Below are 23,279 nucleotides of genomic sequence, written 5' to 3' on the forward strand. Positions count from 1 at the left end.
GGGGGCAATACACATCCATTAACCTGTACCCTTGCACTTGGGGAGTCATACAAATGTTGTATCCATTTATTAGGTCTGGGGCCAAACCCATAACATTTTATGCATTTCCACAAAAATACCCACTCTATACCATTGAATGCTTTAGCCACATCGAATGACATTATGGCTTTATTTCCCAGTATTATCTGTTGGAAGTTGTAAATTTAGGAATAGCCATCGGATATTATTTTCAGTGGATCTATTAGGAATAATTTCTTTCTGGTCACAATGGATTCGTTTTGAAATACATTTTGATAGTCTAGTCGCCAATGGCTTTGCCAACAACTTAATATCTGACGTTAAGATATTTGAGGATATGAATCAGGGTTACTTGGGTCCTGGTCAGGTTTCAATAAAATAATAATTATTGCTTGTGTAGCGCCGGGCTCTGTTTTGTAAATTTTGTTTTTCCTAAGACCATAGTTGGGTCTTAGGGTTAATTTCAGTAAATTGTAGTCTTGGCATCAGGTTGGCTGGGCTGTACTATGTTCTGCCTGGTCATAGGTGTAGGTATCACCTTTGACAGCATTGGAACGCAGTCTGGTTGGGTACCAATCTCTCTCTCTGAGGCAATCAGTGGGTGCGTTGTCTCGCTGTGTATTCCAGGAGAGGGTACTTAAGGTGCTGGGGTCACGTGGTTCTGGGTTCCGGTCCAGAAGTATGTTCTGACTCCGTGGTACTGGTCCTCCTGACCAGCCCCCAGAGGCCCTCGTGGCCTGGGGTGCGGATCCAACAGTTTCTGAGTCTCGGGACTGGCTAGTCCGAGGCACAGTAACTGGAAGGAGGATTTCAAGGTGGTCCGGTGCCGTCTTGGTTTTGGAGAGGCCCAGCAACTCAAAACGCAACCAGGGAAGGACTCTTCAGAAGAGGGCCATGCACGAGGCTGGCTGCTCGGTAAGAGCCTGGAAGCCAAGCTGAAAGGACACCAAGTAAATCCGCATTCTTACGGTATCGCCGGACCAGCTGCAAGATACTGGTACTGTAAGAAAGTTCCTAATTTCATCCTTCAGTTACACCTAAGTTTCTGTGCTAATTTAAAGTTCTACGACCAAGTCTGTGGCAGAGACTTTGCCAAGCTTAAATCACCTGTTGGTTGCTAAATCCACAAACAGGGATTTATCCGGTAGTTAAAATATCCAGTTGCAAATGGCTATTCCCAGGATCATCTAGAGAGAGACATTTCAAGTGTCAGCAGTTCCAAGAGTACCTGAGCTTTATTACCCATACCCTCTATTCCCAACTGAGAGACTGTGTTCCGTTCAATGTTTTATGCAAATAAATATTCCCAAAGTGATTCAAGTGCTGGTATTATTATTATTGGGCGATCAACCTCAGGAACCCCTAGACAAGAGCGAGGTGGAGAAGGTAAACGGTAAGCCCAACAAAACCAGCCGCTCCTTCGGGGGTCAGTGCCACACTTCAGTTATAGAGGGGGTAATGAACCCACCTCCATGGTGTAGTTAAAGACATCAAGCAGTTCATATAGCAATTCATCTCCATACTTTTTATATATTTCCCCTGGAAGACCATCTGGTCCTGGTGCTTTATTATTAGGTAGGTGGGATACTGCATTTCTTAACTCAGCCAACATTAATGGGCCTTCCAAATCCATCCTTTCATCATTTGAAATGTTTGGTAGATCAATGGTATCCTACTCCTCTGTCGTATAGTGCCTGATAAAATTCCCCAAATACCTCCAGTAATTATACCTTAATTAGATGCCCAGTGGCCGAAGTTGGAAAATCTCTGACAGCAAAAGCAATGGTATCTAATGATGCATGAGATTATTTTCGGCCCAAGCCTAGCTAAAGCATTATATACTGTAAGAACATCCATGTCTAGTCATAGATTGCTGAATATGGAATCCATCTTTGCAAATCTATAAGTTAAAAATGACTGAGTTCAGCCTAGTCGTAAACCATAAAACACAAAAAAAGTAAACAGTCTTATGCTGGGTACACATGATCTGAAAATCAGCCGGTTCAGCAGGATCCAATTGACATTCAGTTAGTGTGTACAGCTTCCTGTCCGACAGAAGCGAGTGTCATGACTCGCTTCTGTCAAACGGGAATGGTGGAGAACCAACATTCAATCAATGCTGGTAGCCAATGGCTGTGGGCGCTGATCAGTGTGTCCCCCTGTCGAAATACAATAGCACAGCGGGGGAGATTACCACATCAACATCACTTGTGTTGGTACGGCAATCTGTCAGTTTTTCATTCAATCCGCTGGGTTGAAAGAAAAAAAAAAAAAACAGAACAGGAGTGAATGTACCAGGCTTTCACTAAGTATTTTCATGAGATATTCATTGCCCAATTTGGCCTATAATGATTGCATGCTGCAGGAGCACACTGTACAGGTATCCCTGGTCAACCAATTATATTCCCAGGTGCCTGATACAGGTTTCCCCAAAATAAGGCTGGCAACAGGTATATCTGCAAGTTTGTTAGGCTGAATAAAAATTAAATATACGTACAGAAATCTTTTTTGCAAGCAAGATTCTACAGAGGTCAAATTTTTGATTCAGAATTTCATGACCACAGCAAGTTCAAGCCATAGAAAAGTTTGTGAAGCTACTTACCTGAATCCAATCCCTGGTAAGGGGTCGGGTGCACAATCATGCTTCCTTTGTTGTTCAATAATATCTGCATCAAGTTTCCTTCTATTAAACTTGCATATATGCACTACAAAAAAAGCAGAAAGTCAAAATATTAAAGCTACTGTGTATATGTATATTGGTCCATGTTATTTTGCTGTACATTTTTTTTTTAAACAGTAGATGCCAGGACCTCAGTACTAGCATACTTTGACAAATATATTTAAATATATTTTGAAAATTTTGTTCTAAATGCAATGAATCCTGGAGCAGAACAGGCGACCAAGCCCTTTTGTTGTTAAGTTTGCATTAGGAAGGGTTAGAATATAACTAAAAAGGCAAAAACTTTTCTTTTAAGTTTTGGATAGATTCAAGAAGGATTAGAACACTTGTCAGTTTTTTTTATTGTGGTCGGTGCCCCCCATTGGAGAGATTCAGCCACTCTATTTGTCCCATTTACCATTATCATTGAAAGTGAAAGTAAAAAGAAAACCCCACTTTTAGGTTGTCCCTAGAAAAAGAACAGAAGTGAACTCTTCCAATAGGGAAACTAGCTCTGGAGATTTGGGGATAACCAAAGAATTCCCTTAATTTGCAGGTATTTCTTCTCACTTCCCGTTTGACTATGGGACAGGAAGTGAAGATAAATCTCCACAATGGGATACTCACTCTTTCCAAAATAATAAAAAAAACATTGCTTATAGTTCTACTTTAAGCTGGCCATACATGGCTCAGTATTTTTGATTCAGCCAGAGAGCGAACAAAAAAACTGAACCAATTCCCCCATTCACACATTTGAGGTAATGCAGGAACCCTCCCAGCTGTGTCCTTGTATTCTGAAAGTGGAACTCCCAACTGCCAGAACACACTGATCAGCGCTGCAGCTAAATGGCTGCATGCATTGAATAAAATGTTCCAACAAGCCAGTTCATGAGAAGTTGATCATTTGATTGACTTCTCATGAACAGGAACAGCCATAGATGGATCAAAATTCGGCAAATGCCTGCTGAACAGACAAAATTTTAATCCATCTATGGCAGCTTTGGTGTTAAGCTTGTATTACAGGGAGCTTATAGTGCAAAATTGACAGAGAACGTTAGCGTAAGGGACACAGGAAAGGTTGGCGTAAAGGACACAGGAAAGGTTAGCGTAAGGGACACAAGTAAAGTTAAAGTAAGTTGCTAGGAGGATTAGTTTGAGGGCTAGTGTTAGCGCTACAGGGAGGGTGAGTCTTAGGGCTAAAGAAAGAGCTAGTGTGAGGAATAGTGTTATGTTCACAAGGAAAAGTTAGTGTTGCTAGAGCAATAGGGAGGCTTTCTATAGGCTGTATAGTAGCTCAGTGTCCAACACCTTTGCCTTGCAGGACTAGGGTCCTCAGCTCCAATCCTGTCCAGGATGCAATCTGCATATAATTTGTATATTCTCCATGTGCTTGCATGGGTTTACCCTGGGTACTCTGGTTTGCTCCCACACTTCAAAAACCTGCTGGTAGGTTAATTGGTTCCTGCTCAATTTGGCTCTAGTGTGTATGTACACATATGAAATAGGGACCTAATACTGTAAGATTTTAGGAGGGCAGAGACTTATGTGTATGTACATTTTATAAAACATTGTGTAAAATTGTTGCGCTATATAATTGCCCATAAGAAATAATTATAAATACAGTTAGAATTACAGGGAAGGCTAGTGTTATGGTCACAGAAGGTTAGTGTTAAATAGGCTAGTGTAGAGGTTTTCAAGGAGGGTTAGCATTACGGTGAGAGTAAAGGCTACTATACATGGTTTGCATTTCGTCCGATTTGGAAATTCAAGCCATAAATGCCCCTGTCAGCATCCCCCAGTTCAGAAGAGATTGTAGAATTTAAAAACGACCTAATCTGCAGTAAATGGGTATATTTACACACACACACACACACACACACACACACACACACACACACACACACACACACACACACACACACACACACACACTTGTGCTTCTTGAAAAAGCAAAATAATGAAGTAAACCATAAGTGATGCTGCCCTTCGCAACCAATATTATAATGTTAAAAACAGATATATAAAAAAAGAAAAAAAATGGCACCAACATTATATGATCCACAATTTAGATGTTCAAGTCAGTCTGAATCATATTTGAAAATTCAGCAAATAAAAAAATAAATAAAAATAAATGTATAATATATATATATATATATATAAAATGGATTTGTCAATATATAAATCATATAACATGTATACACTTTTGAAAGCAGACAAGCACGTGTTTAATTTTGGTTTATTAAGATTGCTTATCTATACCCATAAGGACAACATTCTTCACACTGCACTGCCCCATGTATGGTGCTCATATATGATGTCCCATCAAGTCCTTTCTGTCCTCCTTTGTGAAGACCATACAGCTCTCATCCATTGTCCTTACAGACCACCTGCTTGTTTGGGAACAGAGTATATGACTCAAACCATGCAACTGACAATGACTCTCCCACAGAAGTACACGAATATCAAACAGCAGGTTATAAAGTAATTAGACAGGCCAATGTCAGAACAGTTGCTGGTGGTCCTTCCCACCTCCTCCATTGTAAGCTACATTTTAGAGCAGAAGTGTTTGCTTCTTTAAGTGAATCCATGAAACCAAATATGAGCAGCAACCATAAAGACGACTCTCACAGAACACATCTGAAGGAAAAATAAAAATACAATTATCTTACCTAATTAGGATTTTTTTTTCTGCCAAGTAAATGTGTGTTCAAGCCAGATATGATGATTAAAAGGCATTGATTTGTTGGAATCACAAATGTGTAAACCTTCAAAAAACAATATTTAACTAATAAAAAGGGCAATAAAGGATAACTTTAAAAATTAGTAGATGATAACTGAACTTTTACTCATTAGTTTTAATATGTGAAATAATTCTGTTTGGTTTGTCAACCTAATCTTCTTACATGTAAGAAAAGAAAAAAAAAAAAAGAAGAAAACCTCAAGTTGCAGCCAAAAGAGAAAGCATGGGTATAAAAATAAACAGAAGCATTTGTATAGGCACCATGGAAAAATAGCAGTCTTGACCCCTTTTTACATACGATGCCAAAAAAAAAGCATCTAGTGGTGGTTCTGATGGTAATTTCTGAAAAGTGGTGCTGTCCAGTCATATAGCAGGGCCCTCCTATTCCTTCTGTATTGTAATCATACTGTCCTCCTCTACATTGTAAAGTGCTGTGTAAACTGTTGGCGATATATAAATCCTATAGACTACTCCAGTTTTTTTATCCCAATCAACTAAATCTCCTGTAAGGAAAATGATCAACTTTGCAAATAGTCTGTATTACATCTCATTCACTTATAGTGGCACATGCTCATTTCAAGCATTGCACCTTAAGAAAAAAAAAACATAATACTTTTAACCATCGGTTAAGGCATACAGCAAATTCTTGCGCTTCTTGTACAACACTTCTTGAGTTAAAGTGTATGTCAGGTTAAACATTTTTCAGTTTCAACCCCTTGGCTATTGAAACGGTCACCAGAAAGTAAGGGGGAAAAAATACCAGAAGAAGGAGCAACAGACCAAATGGAAAAGAGTCTAAATAGATTTATCGAAATTAATTTAGGAAGGGGAAATATTTCTAACAGAGTCCTGGATAGCAGTAAAAACTGGACAAGTTTTCCAATCATTTTCCACTCCATCCAAATAAAGTTTTTTTTTTTTGCTTGTTTTATTATAAATATACAGTCCATTATTTTCAAACCACACCACAGTTCTAAAGATGGGATGTATTAAAGTTTCCTCATTCTTCATAAGCCCCAACTTCCAACATTAAGTGGTGTTTACTTCTGCAATCGAATTCCTTCTGAAGGACCACATCTGTTCAAACAGTCTATTTGAAGATTTTAAAAGTTATTGGCAAGAAAAAATAATAAAAAATTTGCTTTGCTCTTGCTTAAAAAAAAATTCTACCAAAAATCCATGATGGAGTCTGAAATCTCCTAAGAGTCCTTAAAGGTAAATCTTATACAAAAAAAAAAACAATGTATTATCTGCTGGTGTGGCACTAATCCTGGATAGGTAAGCTAGCAAAAACCTCTAATAGAGACTGGTGAACCAGGGGCTCTGCCAAGCAAAGGATCACTCGAGTGGAGTCACGCTAATACAGAGAATAGTTTCTTCTGAGCAAGAGTTAACCAGTGTCTGGTGTTCTAAGGGTGAACTAGGTCCAAGTGTCACTAAACTTATAACCAGAAGAAAAAATAAACACAGGAATGCATAGTTCAAGCCAAAATTATGCCATTGGGTACTTATACTGGAGAATTTATTCATTGAAGGGATACTGCACTTTAACATTACACTCCAAGGTCCCCTATCTCACATGCATGCATGCATACCAATTTGGAGAGCAGCCAATTAGTCTACCATCATGTCTTTGGAGTGTGCGTGTGTGTGTGTGTGTGTGTGTGTGTGTGCACTAGACTATCCCATCCTATCTGAGGAAATTCATCCACGCACAGGGAGAACAAGCATGCAGCTAGTGCCCTGAACCAGGGAACCCAGTGCTGCAAGCTAGAAGTGCTAACCACTAAGCCACTGCATTTTCCTGGTAGGAAAGTGTTATTTGGTTTACTCAAAATAATAATGCAATTTGGTTATGATGATATGTGACCTATTGATTTATGTGAAGTGTGATATTAATGAAACCCACTTTATTAGCAATGAAATCTGACAATATACAGCAGGCATACTTTTTTTGCATTTTGATTTGAGGCTGCAAGTGGTTTCAATTAACGGAGCTTGTTCTTTTTAAGCATGCACCACACACATTTTTAATTAAATTTGTGTCAATGGGAAAGCCCCTGAAACGCATGGTAAATACAGCACACATATTTCAGATGTATTGGAAATGTGTTCACAATTTCTATTCAAATGTATTGATGGTGATCTTGCTAATAAACAATAAAAAAAGAGCAAGCTTACAAAGGTTTTAAACACAATTTAAATGCAGCCAGCTCATGTCTAGTTCAACTATAACACATTTAGGATTTCACAGGGGGAAGTCTTTGTCTTCATCAGCTTGCAATGTCTGTGGACACAAGGGCTTACCATGGAAAGAATAAAAGATATTTGGCAAATACCAAAGACCATTTATCATGCGGATGTTCGCCACATTAAGTCCAAATGTAGCTTTTGTATTATTCTTTTGCTGATAGTAGTAATAGAGTTGTCTGAGGCTGTCCACAGACAAGTGCTCCCCTTTTCCACCTCCCTTAGTCCAAAACAAGCAAAATGTTCCCAATGCAGATGCGTATGACGAAAATCCTTTGAAAGAAACTGTGCAGTTACCTTCTACATAGAAGATCTGTTGCCTTGAGGTACCTTATAACTGCCAGATAACAGACTGATGACCCGGAAGAATACTTTGTCCTCATATAAATTCTAAGAATCCAAGCACGATTTTAAAAGATCATTATATTAAAGCAAAATAAAATGTTCCTTGGGAACAACTTGTTTGTTGAATTGCCTTGAGTAACCTTGCATCTCAGAGAAACAGAAAAGACACATTGGTAAACTAATTAACAGACAGGTCAAAGTATAGCAGAAACTTATGCACAGGGGACACTCTATGGATATGGCATTAGCATGCAAGCTTATTGGTAACCAGAGATAATAAAAGGACAGCAGTTTTCAGCTAGATTAATAGAGAATAGAATTGATTTACTAAAGAAAAATAGACAGCTCACTTGCACTTGTTCCTCTGAAACAAAGTGAATGTGCTGAAATTTCACTTCAGAAAGAATACCCAATCGTGTGTAAGGATAATAAAATGTTTTTGCTTGCCCATGATTCGACGATTGAAGTCAGCAGAGCTTGACCTCAAACACTAAGCTTTGGGAAAATTCCCTTTCAAAGTGCAACTTCCCTTACAAACTGAACAATCTATTTGCCTTTAATAAATCAACTCCAATGCATGCCTGCATAAACTGGAAAATGCATGCCTCTCAGGGAATAGTCTATTTGGCAGGTTCCTTACCCACCTTACCGCTGCTATTCCCTCAATATTCCTTTGATGTCAGGGAGCTTGAGCCAACTGCTGTTGGAAAGTTAGGCATAGGATGCCATTACATATCTCACCATTGAATTGTTTTTTGGCAGAGGTATGTGCATTACTGAGAATCGGTGTCTATCTTGGGTGTAACAGTAGCAATTGAACATGAAAAAAAATGTAACCCAGCCAATCTGCCCAATCTCCTACCAAGAACAATCCGAGCAGCCTAAAGGAGCCATAATTCTCACTAGGCACCTATAGTGCATCTGCAGGGCAACAGACCTCACAAGAGACTGCACAATTTGTCTGCCCTCAGTTTCCAGTATTTGATGTCAACTAAATATTTGCGTTCAGCTTGGCACAATATTCAGATCAACACATGGGCAGAGAAAAATCTTTTCTTTTTCTTATGGAAGATGGATTTATTAAAAGATACAGCTATATTCTGTTACTTCCCATCCACTACATTACCCAAACATTGTTATTAATGTTTGAATTAAACAAATCACTTCTGAAAATCTGGCCTTGTATGACCAGTCAAAAAAATAAATAAAAAAAAACAACCTTTCCTAAAATCTAAACAGCCAAAAGATATACACATTTTTTTTTTTTTTTTAAATTACAAAAAGCTCTACAATACTGAATTAAGGCCTACTTATAAAATGGTTGAAATGTTTCCCAAGGGTAAATGTCAATTCCAATGGTTTATTCCAATTATAATTTTTGATTTGGTCAACCTCTCCATTTACTTTTATCTTATTTCACAAAAGGTGAACATAATTCTTGTTGGTAGATTTTCACTGGTCTATAAAGAGAGAACTTATACAGCAGAAGGATAAAATTCCTTATAGCGGAGTAATTTCTATTTTGCCACTTTCCTAGCCTGCATCTTTTTCCCATTTATTACAGTTCACTTCAATAATGCAACGTCCATGCCAACCTTTTATAAACTGGAGGAAACCCGGATAAGATTTGCAGGTAGAATTCAGCAAACAGGTGCCAAAGGAAGATTCTTCTAAAAACAGGCAATTTGCTATCTTGAATCTACTGTTTAATTCTTAGTATGCTGTATAGCTCAGCACAAATAGACTTGATCTGGACTACTTATCTTGAAGCAGATGAAAAAATCCTAGGTTTTAAAAGCCCATTTCACTGAAGCACAGCAAGTATTGGGGAAGAAGGCTCAACTTCAAACACAATATATAACAAAAGCCAACTACTTAGTAAGAGGTTTGTCTTTTTAAATAGAGAAGGACATGGATCAGTCATGGAAATAAATAAAAGAAGATCACTTCTCCTTTTAAACACCAAGGATGTATGAAAGGTAAAAGTAATGAGCCTTTGATGTCAGGCAGCCCATAGAATTCAAACCCTGGCTTTGCCTCGGTTGGTTTTCACTTGCAAAACAACATAATACAACCTTCAAAGTTCAAAAACTAAAAACACAATCAGCTAAAAGAAACAACATCAAAGTAACCCAAAAGGGAATTTAAAACAAACAAATAAACAAAATTCATTGGAACAATGAGGGTCATGAACACAACAAAGATGAGCTACTATTTAAGCTTGATGTAGGAAAAGATCTTAAATTAGTGATCATTTTAAAAATGAAAACTTTGCTAGCTGATTCTGCTGTCCAACCTGAAGGTAACAATTCCTTGGAGAAGTATTTTCCAATCCATATGGTTATGGTCATATGCCTGTAGGCCTTCCTTTAAAATCTTAGTCAAACCAACTAAAGAGAGAAAAAAAGTTGCGTTGGCTTGGATTTTACCAGCTGCTTGCTACCATTTTACCTGATAAAAAACCCAAAATGAAGTCATGTTCATAGACCAGTATAAATGATCTTCAAGAGCATTTAACATTCACATACATTACCTGCCACCACTTAATGTCCATTGGCCTACTAGTTGAATCCTTATGAATAAACTGAAATAATCCATACATGTGATGCCTTACATAAGAAGCCCTTTTTGCTTATGGGGGTGTGCACTGCAGACACTGGTTGCCCCTGAGGAAACAATAGCAATTGTCTGGGTGAATCTATCTAGGCCCATTAGCTTCTACACCAAACTAGATCAGCCAGGAAACATCAACCAGTCCCTTGAAGGAATCTACAAGCATTCCCTGATCTGACAGTGTTTAACATAATACCGGATATTATTACAATCTCGGTGGTCAGCGCATCTCTATATGAGATCTGAAATAGCATAAAAAACTGAAATATTTGACAACATATGTATTTACAAAAGCCAAAGACTGTTCACTTTGCAAGGGAATTTGCCCCAGAATTTAGTGAAAGGAGGTGAAGTTCTGCTGTCTTCCAACATCCAATCACGTGCAAGCAAAAAATATACAAATCTCTGAAGTTCTGGAAATAACTGAAGTACCACAAAGTCTCAAAGTTTTTAGATTAAAATGGCTTATGGTGTTATCTAGTTTGGAAACTAGTATCCTAGCACAGTAGTGTTGGGCAACCAAACGGAGGCTCTCTACCCTTGAGGAATCTGGCACGTAACTAAAGAGCAAAAAAAGAAAAACATTGTTTCACAATGATTAAAACTTTTTTACCTCTATTGTCTATGGGCCAATAGAGGACTACCATGAAGCTAGAAGAAGGCTCAATACACATAAGGAACCACATAGTAGATATATACACACACACACACACACACACCTGTCCCGAGTATAGCCAGAGCACTCTATGCTTGAAATAAATGTCCAGGTGCTCACCCATAAAGAAATCCATATAGATCCAAAACTTGTTTGTTTAGAGGCACTCATTGGTCTTGCAGCGAAGGAAGAGTCTCCAGACTTAGTTTTGCGAAAGATGGACTGAGCTTCACTGAAACGTTGACAATAAAAACACTGCTTTTGATCATCCTCCTCCGCAAGACCCGTGAGTGCCTCTAAACCAGTTCTGGATTTACACTGAGAGCCGGTTCAGACAGGGGCAACTCAAATCCGACTTCAGGTCGCCCCTAGTCGCCTTAGGTCGCGCTACATGTAAAAATCAATGTAAGTGAATGAGAGCCGTCTTAATGCACACTACTAAAGTCGCTCCGACTTCAGAAAAGGTTCCTGTACTACTTGTATCCGACTTGTAGGAGACTGGTACCCATTGATTTCTATGGAAGTCACCTCCAAGTCGGATCTCCGTCTATATGGAGGCGACTCTCACAGAATTATCAGCTCCCGAGAGGGAACTCCACGCCAATATTATTAAAAAAAATTGGCGTGGGTTCCCCCTCCGGGAGCATACCAGACCCTTAGGTCTGGTATGGATTTTAAGGGGTAACTCCTACGCCGAAAAAATGGCGTGGGGGTCCCCCCAGATCCATACCAGACCCTTATCCGTGCACGAAGCCTGGCCGGTCAGGAAGGGGGTGGGGACGAGCGAGCGGCATCATGTGACATCACCCGGTGACCACGCCCCATACCTATATAAAAGTCACCGCGCACGTCGCACAAGCCAGTACAGCGGAAGACAGCACCGGGTCAACATCGGAAGAAGAAAGAAGAGAGAAGACAGAAGAAGGACAGAGGGCGGAGGAGACCGGCCTCCTCCGCTAGTAAAAGAGCTGCAAGAAGACAGCGGATGAGCCCGGGAGAAGAGGCCGGACACCGGGAGAAGAGGCCGAACAGAGCGGAGAAGTCGTCAGAAGACCCCCCCCCCGCCCCCGACGTCGGAAGAAGACCCCTGGAGCTGCTTAATAAAGGACTTTTAAAACTTGTGTTGTGTTTTTTATTGACATTTTTTCCCCAGGTGAATGGGTAGGGATACGATGTACCCCTTACTCATTCACATAGGGTGGGGGGCCGGGATCTGGGGGCCCCCTTATTAAAGGGGGCTCCCGGATTCCGTTAAGCCCCCCGCCCGCAGACCCCGACAACCAACGGCCAGGGTTGTCGGGAAGAGGCCCTTGTCCTCATCAACATGGGGTGTTGGGGGGCGCCCACCCCCTTCACCAAAGCACCAACCCCCCCATGTTGAGGGCACATGGCCTGGTACGGTCCAGGAGGGGGGGTGCTCACTCATCCCCACCCCCTTCCTGACCGGCCAGGCTTCGTGTTTGGATAGGGGTCTGGTATGGATCTGGGGGGGACGCCCACACCATTTTTTTGGCGTAGGGGGTTCCCCTTAAAATCCATACCAGACCCAAGGGCCTGGAATGCTCCCGGAGGAGGAACCCACACCGTTTAAAAAAAAAATAAAAAAATTTGCGTGGAGTTCCCCCCTTGAGAGCTCATTCTCTGATTGGCCACAGCAAAAGTCGCCTGGCCTGGGGCGACCTAAAGTCGAGTTGTAAGACTTCCGGCCGGATGTGATCAAGGCAGCAGCAGCGTCTCACAGCTCCGTTCCTCCTATAGCCATCCGACCGTTGTGGAGCGACTCCCGCACCCGCCAGGCATCGTACCGAGTAGGGGATACTGCGCTGCGGCTGAGGATGCCTTCGTCCGCCGCAAAGAAAGCGGCTAAAGCCTGCAATACCCCGCGGAAAGCCACCGCCACATGGAACATGGAGGCTGGCCCCGCCCCCGCCATCTTGTCTTCCCCGCCGAAGCCACGGGGCTCCGTGCTGCAGGAGGGAGGTATGTCACAGATACAGGAGGCTGAAGAAATCCTCCCAGGCCAGGCACAGTCCACGGGCATTGAGGTGACTGACATTACTAAACCTATCCTGGAGGCGATTAATGCCAGCAAGGCAGAACTTATGGGGCGGATTGACCACCTGTCCTCTGAATGTACCCTGATCAGGCATGATCTGGACAAGATTAGGGGCCGCCTCAGTACAGTGGAGACGAGGGTGTCAGCAGTGGAGGACGAGTCCCATGACTATGGAGCCCAGTTGGCAGAGCTCAGGGACCAGGTTAGGTCCCTGCAACATAAGGCTATTGATGCTGAGGACCGCCAGAGGCGCAATAATGTCCGAGTGGTGGGGCTCCCCGAGGGGGCGGAAGGTGATCAGCCAGCTCAGTTTGCAGAACAATTTTTCAAACAGCTCCTGTCCTTGCAAGAGGTGTCCCCTGCGTATGTAGTGGAAAGGGCACACCGGGTCCCTACTGGCAGGCGCCCACCTGGAGAGTTCCCTCGCCCTTTCCTGGTTCGTTTTTTGAACTTTCGGGATCGGGACATGATCCTGTCCTGCACCAGAAGACTGCCGGAATTGCGCCATGAAAACGCAAAAGTTATGCTGTTTCCAGACTTCTCTGCAGCCACGCAACAGAAACGAAGATCCTTTAATGACGTCAGGAGGTGGCTCAGAGAAAAGGAGATCAAGTACAGCATGCTGTACCCGAGCAAGCTCCGTGTTCAATACAAGGGCTCAGTACGGTTTTTTGATCACCCGGAGGAAGCAGTCGACTGGCTGGATAAGGAATTTGGAAGGTAGACCTCAACCTATGGGTACGGGGGGACGGGGTACCATTTTGAGCTGATGGGGGGGGGCTTTCCGCATCCGACCTGGGTCTATGGGACTGGACTGGAGCGCCCATGGCTTAGCACGACTCCCGGGGTGTAACTCCTGCAGACTGCCACTGTTGATTGGATGCCGGGGGGTTGGGGGTCAGAGTGTTCTCCTGCTGTTTGGCCCACTTGTTTGATTGGGGGGTCTGTGGTGCGGGGGTGGGAATGGGGTGACGTTTCCTGGACATGGATGCCGGGGTGGTGTGCTTTACCATTCTGGAGGTTGCTCTACCGTTGGTGGTCTTTTTGGCTATCACGGCGCCCTGTCACCCACCCTTTACTCTTGTGCGGATGTCCTACGTGACCCCCTCAGCAGATGCTGCAACGGTTAGTTGTCCAATGACTGATTGCTATGTAGGGCCGCTTGCTAGCCTTGGCTGGCGGTGCTGTCGGGCCTAGCTCCTGTTCTGCTGTTCGGAGCTTGTAAAGACACTACGGAACATCTAAGGAACTGCCGGACTTTTGATTGGTGCGGTGGGAGTGCGCAGTGACAGTTATGGTCACTTTTTTGGGTTTTGGGATTAAGCTTAGTGCTGGACTTGTTGGAGTTTTTTCTGGCATGCAAGCAAGGGAGGGTTTTTTTAGGGTCACAGCTCGATACAGGGGATTAAGTGATGTTACAGTTGTCTTAATGTTGTTGTTGCTAACCTCATGGGAGAGTCAGCTCCCGCCAGTCGGGACATGCTGGCTGGACGCGGTAGCCACGTTTGACAATGGTGGATGAATTAAAAATTGTGTCTTGGAACGTTCGAGGCCTTAACCACAAACTTAAGCGGGCCTCAGTGTTCCAATTCCTTAAAGTTTATAAGCCGCACCTGGTTCTCCTGCAGGAGACACACTTAGACGGAAGTAGGGTCCTTGCCCTGCGCAGGCTGTGGATACAGAGGACGTTTCATTCCACTTACTCGACGTTTGCGAGGGGGGTTTCCCTCCTGGTCAGCAAGAGTGTGCCCTGCGTGATTCATCAGGTTGTGTCAGACCCAGATGGGAGGTATGTGGCGCTTGTCCTAGATGTGTTCCATAGGCAACTAGTGGTGGTAAACGTATATGTGCCTCCCCCATTTCACTCAAAGGTGTTATATGAATTAATGACCAAGCTTGCGCCATATGGCCATCTTCCGAATATATGGCTTGGGGATTTCAATGCCGTTCTTGATGCGGCTTTGGACTCCTCCAATCCGGGCAGGGGGGACTCTGCCGGCCTGGTTGGCTGGAGCACTGTGGCGGGGTTGACGGAGTTATGGCGCTGGCGGCATCCATCAGACAGATGCTACTCGCACATATCGACCACACACAGGTCTTCAGCCAGGATTGACCTGGCCTTTGGTAATAATGGGTTGTTGTCGTACGTATCTGAGACCTCATATCTGGCGGGAGGGTTGACTGACCACAATCCTCTGGCTGTTACCCTGACTTTTGGGAAGGGGAGGGGTAAGAGTGGTTGGCGGGTCTCTCCGGGGTGGATACAAAATGAAGGGGTTTCTGCTCAGGTGAGCAAAGCTATGCAATCATACTGGACGTCAAATGATGGCACGGCTGATCCGGGGATAGTATGGGACGCCTTCAAAGCAGTGGCACGGGGTGAGTTTGTATCAGCCATTAAAGTTGCGCGGAAGTCGGATAGCGAGGAAGTTGCAGAGTTGACGCTTCGGGAGAGGCGGGAGGCAGAGGCGCATGCGGAATCTCAGTCTGAGGAATCGTATGGGGCCTTGTTGACGGCTAGGAGAGCTGTGTCCTTACATTTTATGGGACAGGCCAGGGTGGAATTGACGAAGACTGCTCAGACGGTGTTCGCGGAAGGGGATAAAAACGGGAAGCTCTTGGCGATGCTGGTGGCGGATCGTCCTCCCCCTACATGTATACCGGCGATCCGGGACGGGAAGGGGAACTTGATAACCGACCCTGAACAGATTCTGCGAGAGTTTGTGTCTTATTACTCCGGGCTATATTCCCCCATCCCTCCCTATGATCCTGTGGCCTTGGGAGCTCTGCTGGAGACCCTCCCGATTCCGCAACTGTCCACTGTAGACAGGGAATTTTTGGAAGCCAAGATAACTCTTAAAGAGATTCAAGGGGCAATATTTACATTCCCCCCCAATAAAGCGCCGGGTCCGGATGGTTTTCCAGCGGAGTTCTACAGGGCCAATGTGGAATTATTAGCTCCCAGACTTAACTCCCTTTTAGACTACTGTCATGACAATGGTGCTCTCCCACAATCCATGATGGAGGCCTACATGGTCCTTCTACTGAAACCGGGCAAGGATCCTACAGAGTGTGCTTCGTATAGACCAATAGCGCTTCTAAACATGGATCTCAAAATTCTGACCAAAGTACTGGCCATTAGGCTGGCTACGGTACTGCCCACGATTGTAAATATTGACCAAACGGGCTTTATGCCGGGAAAGTCTACGGACACAAAATTTAAGAAGGTTGTTTACGCACTTGCAGATTCCCCCACAGGATACTGAGTCGAGGGTGGTGGTTTCGATTGATTTTGAAAAGGCCTTCGACTCTGTGGACTGGGTATACATGTCCACGGTGTTGAAGGCCTTGGGTTTCGGCCCTCAATTTAGGAAATGGGTGTCTATGTTGTATCGGAGTCCGAAAGCGGCTGTCAGAGTGGGCTCCTCCCTCTCTGGGTTTTTTGAGGTGGGTAGGGGGACCAGACAAGGATGTCCCTTATCCCCGTTTTTGTTCGCCCTGGCCCTGGAACCCCTGGCGATAGCCTTGCGCACCTCTCCCGAAGTTGTTCCTATCACTGTGGGCACGGTGAGGGAGACCTTAGCACTTTATGCAGACGATATGCTGCTATTTCTTAATGACCCGGGAGCGTCGCTGAGGGCGGCATTACAACTTATTGACCGCTTCGCTGGCTTCTCAGGGCTCAGGGTGAACTGGAGTAAATCCTCTATCCTACCAATAGATCAGGGGGCCAGGGGGAGGGCGGATCCCGCGTTACCGTTGCAATGGGTCGAGTCGATGAAATATTTAGGGGTTCGACTCTCAGCCAATGTCCGGGATTATATGTCTCTGAACTTGCTCCCTCTGATCCCATTACTCAAGAAAAAGGTTCAGGCCTGGGCTAAATTACCGTTGTCCCTTGCTGGGAGAATTAGTCTACTGAAGATGAAATTTCTTCCAATTATTTTGTACTTCCTTAGACATGCTCCTGTGTGGGTTCCGAAGTCTTATTTCCAGAATATTAATAGCATTGTCACGTCTTACATTTGGGCCCCCGGGACGCCAAGGGTGGGCATTGGAACGCTGCAGGAACCGACTGACCAGGGGGGACTAGCGTTACCCAATTATCATAAATATTATTTAGCTGGTCAGCTGGTGTTTGCACATAGATGGCTGACAGCCGATGAGGGGGATGCTGCAAACGTGCTGGAGGCTGCTCAGCTGGGCTCCCTGGAGAGTCTCCGGTTCGCCCTGTTTAGGGGTCTCCGGTCTGAATTGCCCCTAACGGACACGATGAAGGCCACCATTAAGGCGTGGGGGGCGGCGGTCAGGTTGGCATGCCCGTCCATCCGGGGGGTGTCCCCATCGACCCCTTTGTGGATGAACCCCACACTACCCCACTTTTATAATTTGCCAGATCCTATGCTTTGGGCGACGAAAGGTACGGGACATAACCACGTTTGGGGAGTTGCTTAAGTTCCCTCAATTGCAGGCAAGACATGACCTCCCTAATAGGTACTTGTTCAGATATTTGCAGATCCGACATGCTTATCAAGTTCAGTTTCGAGTGATGAGAGTGGAGTCGATCCCTTCTTCGCTCGAGACTCTGATACGGAGCGAGAGTCTGATAAAGCCTCTATCGCTCACGTACAAGGCAATGTTTGCATCCACACCTCGGGCAATTGTTAAATGCAGGGATAAATGGGCGGTGGAGGTCCCAGAGGTGAGGGGGGAGGACTGGGACTCTCTGTGGATCCAACCGTTTAGACACTTGGTGTCTGCTCGGGATAGGTTGATCCAGTTCAAGTTCCTGCATAGGTGTTATTTTACTCCGGCCAGACTGCACAAGATTTACCCGACAGTATCGGCGGAATGCTGGCGCTGCACCCACACACCCGCAGATGCGGATCACATCTTCTGGGGATGCCCTCAGATACGGAAATTTTGGGAGGTGGTAGTCTCTTGCATAACTGATTTAATACAGGTACCAGTCCCCTTAACAATCCGTGTGTGCTTATTGGGGTTGGTGGAGGAGGTAGTCCCGTCCAGGGCTATGCGCACAATGCTAAATGTGTTATTATTCTATGGCAGGAAAGCCATACTGCTGCACTGGAAGAAAGTCAGGGCTCCTGAGGTTTCCTTCTGGAAGGGGTTGGTCAACTCGATGCTGCCCTATTACAAGGCCACCTACGAAGCTAGGGGGTGCATGAAGAAATTTGACAAAGTATGGCACACGTGGTTCAACTCTGAATCAACAGTGGGATGAGAGGGCCTGGAGTCACATGGTTGTTCGGGTGCTGGGCATGTTGCTGCTGAAGTAGCCGGGTGGTGCTTTCGTGACTTCTGTATTACATCTAAGGGAGTATGACAACTGAGGTTATGATACTGGGGTTACCTTGCTAGGGTGATGCCGGACAACGGATGAATCCGTCAGACGATCGAGCTGTGACCGGGGGGGGGGGGGGGTGGGGGGTTGGGTTGGATAGCTAGTTGTATGATGTTAGTTAACAGCGGCTGGCCGGATGGACGCCTCCAGTTGAGGTGTTCACTGTTTGTATTGTACTGTTTTATGACAAAATAATAAACAGAATTTGGTAAAAAAAAAAAAAAAAGTCGAGTTGTAAGTTGCCCCAAGTCGTGTTGACAAGTCGTGTCCAAGCTGCCTCCAAAAGTCGTGTTGGAAATCGTCAATCCATTTAGGCATCTAGATGTGGCAAAAATTACTTTCTGAATTTCAAACAGAGCATCAGAATGGGGAAGAAAGGGGTTTTACGTGACCTTGAACGTGGCATGGTTGTTGGTGCCAGACAGGCTGGTGTGGGTATTTAAAAAAACTGCTGTACTACTGGGATTTTGACACGCACAACCATCTCTAGGGTTTACAGAGAATGTCCAAAAACGAGAAAATATCCAGCGAGTGGCTGTTTCTGTACAAAAATGCCTTGTTGATGTCAGAGGAAAATGGGCAGACTGGTTTGAGATGATAGAAAGGCAACAGTAACTCAAATAATGACTAGTTGCAACCAAGGTATGCAGAATGCCATCTCTGAAAGCACAAAACATCAAACCTTGAAGCAGATGGGCTACAGCAGCAGAGACCACATGGGTTCCACTCCTGTCAGCTAAGAACAGGAAACTGAGGCTACAATTCGCCAAGGCTCACAAAAATTAGACAAGAGAAGATTGGAAAAATGTTGTCTGGTCTGAGGAGTCTCGATTTCAGCTGCGATATTCAGGTTAGGGTCAGAGTTTCTTCTTTTTTCTTTTTACTTTTTTTTTTATTTTTTTATTTTTTTAAAAACAAAGGTTTGAATTTCATAAAAAAAGTTTATACAGGACAGCTGTACAATGCAACGTATATAGAGTCTTACAACCCAATAAAACAAACAAAAAGCAAAAACTGGTGTCAGTTATTTGCAGCAATAACCATATGTGAACAAGATAAGAGCGATACCATATACTAATCTAATACATCAAATAAAATCATAAAAACTCATATCAAATATAAAACAATATATAAAGTCCATAAATTTCAGTGAACAAATAAATATATAAAGTTCATGTGAATCCAAGTAGGTTTTTCCAGTGCAACTTCAACTTAATCAGATGTGCAGTATAAAATTCCAAGACAAACATCAGTGCAAAATTCGTGCTCCCCTCTGTGTGCCCTATAAAATCCAAATTTATCTGGAATTTTGGATTTTATACACTATACAGAATTGCGCTATATAGCCTCCTTTTGCCATTCGTACCCATCCCTGGAGTTTAGTTGAGGATAACACCTTTTGTAGCTGGAGTTACAGCCTGTGGGACCACAGAGCTCAGCAGTCCTCATAACGTTTGCACACTTCTCAACGAGATTCCGGGATTTCTGATGACTCAGTGAGGATAACGCAAGCCGCAGTGATACAGCCAGTGGTATTACTAAGCCCACCCACCCTCTCAAATCACATCCAACTTCTGTTATGGGAGTCCTGGATCTCTGGTGAGTGAGAGGGCACACAGAGGGAAGCACAAATTTTGCACTGATGTTTGTCTTGGCACTTTATACTGCACATCCGATTAAGTTGAAGTTGTACTGGAAAAACCTACTTGGATTCACATGAACTTTATATAGTTATTTATTCACTGGAATATATGGACTTTATATATTGTAATTTTATATTTGAGTTTTTGTAATTTATTTGGTGATTTATTAGTATAGTATGGTAGTGCTCTTATCACACATTTTTAAAAGACACATGCACTTTGAGAGCAGAAACCCAGGCAGCTAGAGTGGGGAGGGCCGTCTGAATCCAATTCCGGGCTATTCGCTTTGTAGCTGCAAACAACGCTTCATGGATAAATTGAAGCGTATATATTAAGCTATTCTGGTATCGGGAAATAAGTCCAAAAGACTTATTTGCTTGGGATCCAATGACAGCGGTGAGCCCATCTGATCGTGAAGGAACTGAACGATCTGCAACCAGTATCCCTGAATTTGAGGATATTGCCAAAAGGAGGTGATCAAAGGTGCTGACAGAAATCAAACACCTAGGGCACATAGAACTGCGGGAAGAGAAAAATTTAGCCATTCGTTGTGGGGTCAAGAATGCCCTGTGTGTAATATAAAACTTGTGTAAGCCTACAAGACAGCTTGGGGTTTCCAGCACCTCACCCCAATCCTCATCTTCTAACTCGCTAACCCCTCCCCCCCCCCCATCTCTGCTTAATAGAATATGTTAGTTTAGTCACAGCTGGAGTGGTGCGATTTTAGAAAACCGATATGAACTGACGTGGTTCATCACTGTATAGCACACTAGAGAGATGATAGAGAAAGATAAGTACCCCTAAACTGAGTATGGCGTACCTGAAAGAAGTGAAAAAGCAGAGTACGGAAGGTTAAATTCTGCTTTCAACCAAACGTCTTAATCTCTCCATTATGAAGAACATGCGACAATAGGTATATTCCCTTAGGAGATCCAAATTGTGGGATCAAGCACCTGGAGAAGCTCCGGAAAGAGATTATTGTACCATAGGGGGTATTGCCATGGAATATAGAATTGTCCATACTGGACAGAGATTTAGAAACACCAGAGAGCCTTTCAGGCCCCATAGTACATCACAAAATGGGTGTAGGAGTTGTGAGTTCCGCTGGAGTACATACCAGGGCCAGATATCCATGTTTGTCTTACTTGTCTATGGGATATAAATGGGAGAGCTGTGTTGCCAGGTAGTAAGACCCAAAGTCTGGGACTGTAAGGCCGCGTACACACGCGGGGACTGTTCGCCCAACTTTGTCCGTCAAACAGTTTCGGCAAACAGTCCGCTCAAAATTAGCATGGACGGACATGGCCACACACGACGAACGAACAGTTTGCTGAAACCGTGCGCGATGACGTGAACGGCACGTACGACGGGACGAAAAATACGACGTCCTATACACTGCATTATAACTTTCAGCGTGTAAATCCTTTCTGAGCATGCGCGGAACTTAGTTTGACGAACAAGCCTACACACGGGCGGACTGTTCGCTCAAACAAGGTTTCAGCGGACAGTTTTACGGAATTTCCGAAAAACCTTGTTCGTCAAACTGTCCTCTGAAACTGTCCGCTGAAAGCCCACACACGAGCGGACTGTCCGCCCAAACACTGTTCAGCGGACAAAGTTGGGCGAACAGTCCGCGCGTGTGTACGCGGCCTAAGGCCCTCTAATAAAGTTGGACTCTGAAGAAACTTCCAGGATTCTCATATAAAAGGATTGTAGGAGTACGTCCATGATTTTAAAGTACTTAAATTAAATGTGTACTTGAGATGGCATAGCACATAAAATTGTAGGCAACAATTTCATCCTGACTAGACCTATTCGCCCCATCACCCCCACTGGTAATCTTGCCCACGTCTGGATTTTGGATGTAATGAGCGCAAGTAAAGGCTCCACATTGAACGAGAAAGTCGGCCGTGGATCCGGAGATCTGAATTCCCAAATGTTTAAGGGTACTATCTGACTAGGGGCAAACTGGCCCGGTCTAGTGTAGAGGGAACATATCCATGGGGAGAATCTGGGATTCGTTTTAAATCCCGAAGATCTACCGAAGTTTGATAATCTGTAGGGCTGTCAGGACGGAGGAGCCAGAGTCCGACAAATACAGAATAATATCATCGGCATATAGCCCCACCTTCTCCTCCACTATACCAGAGGTCAGCCCGTGAATATCTGGATGTTCCCTAAGAGCCACCGCCAAGGGTTCCACTGCCAGTGCATATAAGTGGGGTGAGATGGGGCAACCTGTCGGGTCCCCCTTGAAAGTGGGAGAGCACCAGAGGTCCAACCATTAGGTACTAATGGTACCCGAACTTGCTCATGGCCCAACCTCCCTAGTTTGAAGCTTCAGCTGTGCCAGTGGGGCGGGCAAGGGTGATGACACATAACGTTCTTCAGGTTCAATCAACAGAGCAGTGGCTTGAACATAGCCAGAATTAGAATCTCTTCTAAATGTATTCGGTGAGAAGCATGATAGCATGTAACACCCATTCCATGGCTAGTCTATAAGTGTTAGGGAGAATAGTTAACCAGAAAGGATTCAATCTCCAGTTCAGTGGCTGAGGGTTGTTGTATGGTGTCAGTTCAACCCAATAAGGAGTGTGATCCAATAATAGTCGGGGGCCAAACCCAGTATTTTGCAACCTGGGGATTAGGGTACGAGAGAGCCAAAATGAAATCTATCCAGGACATGGTAGAGTGGGAGCTAGAGAAACAGGAGTAGGCCTGCTGCTTAGGATATAAATGTTGCCAGGTGTCCACCTAATTAAAGCAAGTCATTAGGCGATTGAACCTAGTGCCCCAATCTAGCATAGGTGTCTGATCCCAGGCCCATTCGGTCCAGAAAGGGATTGGCCACCATATTGAAATCTCCCAACCATATTGCAGGTGCAGTAGGATGTTTGGCCATGGAAGAGAATCCCTTGCTAAGAATGGTGGAGTT

The 23,279-nt window shown here is 44.0% G+C and overlaps 1 protein-coding gene across 2 annotated transcripts in view; it reads right to left on the reverse strand.

Moving 5' to 3' along the window:
- The window catches only part of TMEM192 (transmembrane protein 192), a 132,820-nt gene that overhangs the window by 12,470 nt on the left and 97,071 nt on the right, over positions 1-23,279 (reverse strand). For both annotated transcript variants that reach the window (XM_077477159.1, XM_077477158.1), the window contains one exon: positions 2,621-2,723. In XM_077477159.1, coding sequence (XP_077333285.1) covers positions 2,621-2,723 — 103 coding nt within the window. The remainder of the gene's footprint in view (positions 1-2,620; positions 2,724-23,279) is intronic.

The sequence above is a fragment of the Lithobates pipiens genome, unplaced genomic scaffold (assembly GCF_037356315.1).
Source record: "Lithobates pipiens isolate NorthernLeopardFrog02 unplaced genomic scaffold, aLitPip1_a1.2 Scaffold_13, whole genome shotgun sequence".
In the NCBI taxonomy this organism is placed as follows: domain Eukaryota; kingdom Metazoa; phylum Chordata; class Amphibia; order Anura; family Ranidae; genus Lithobates; species Lithobates pipiens.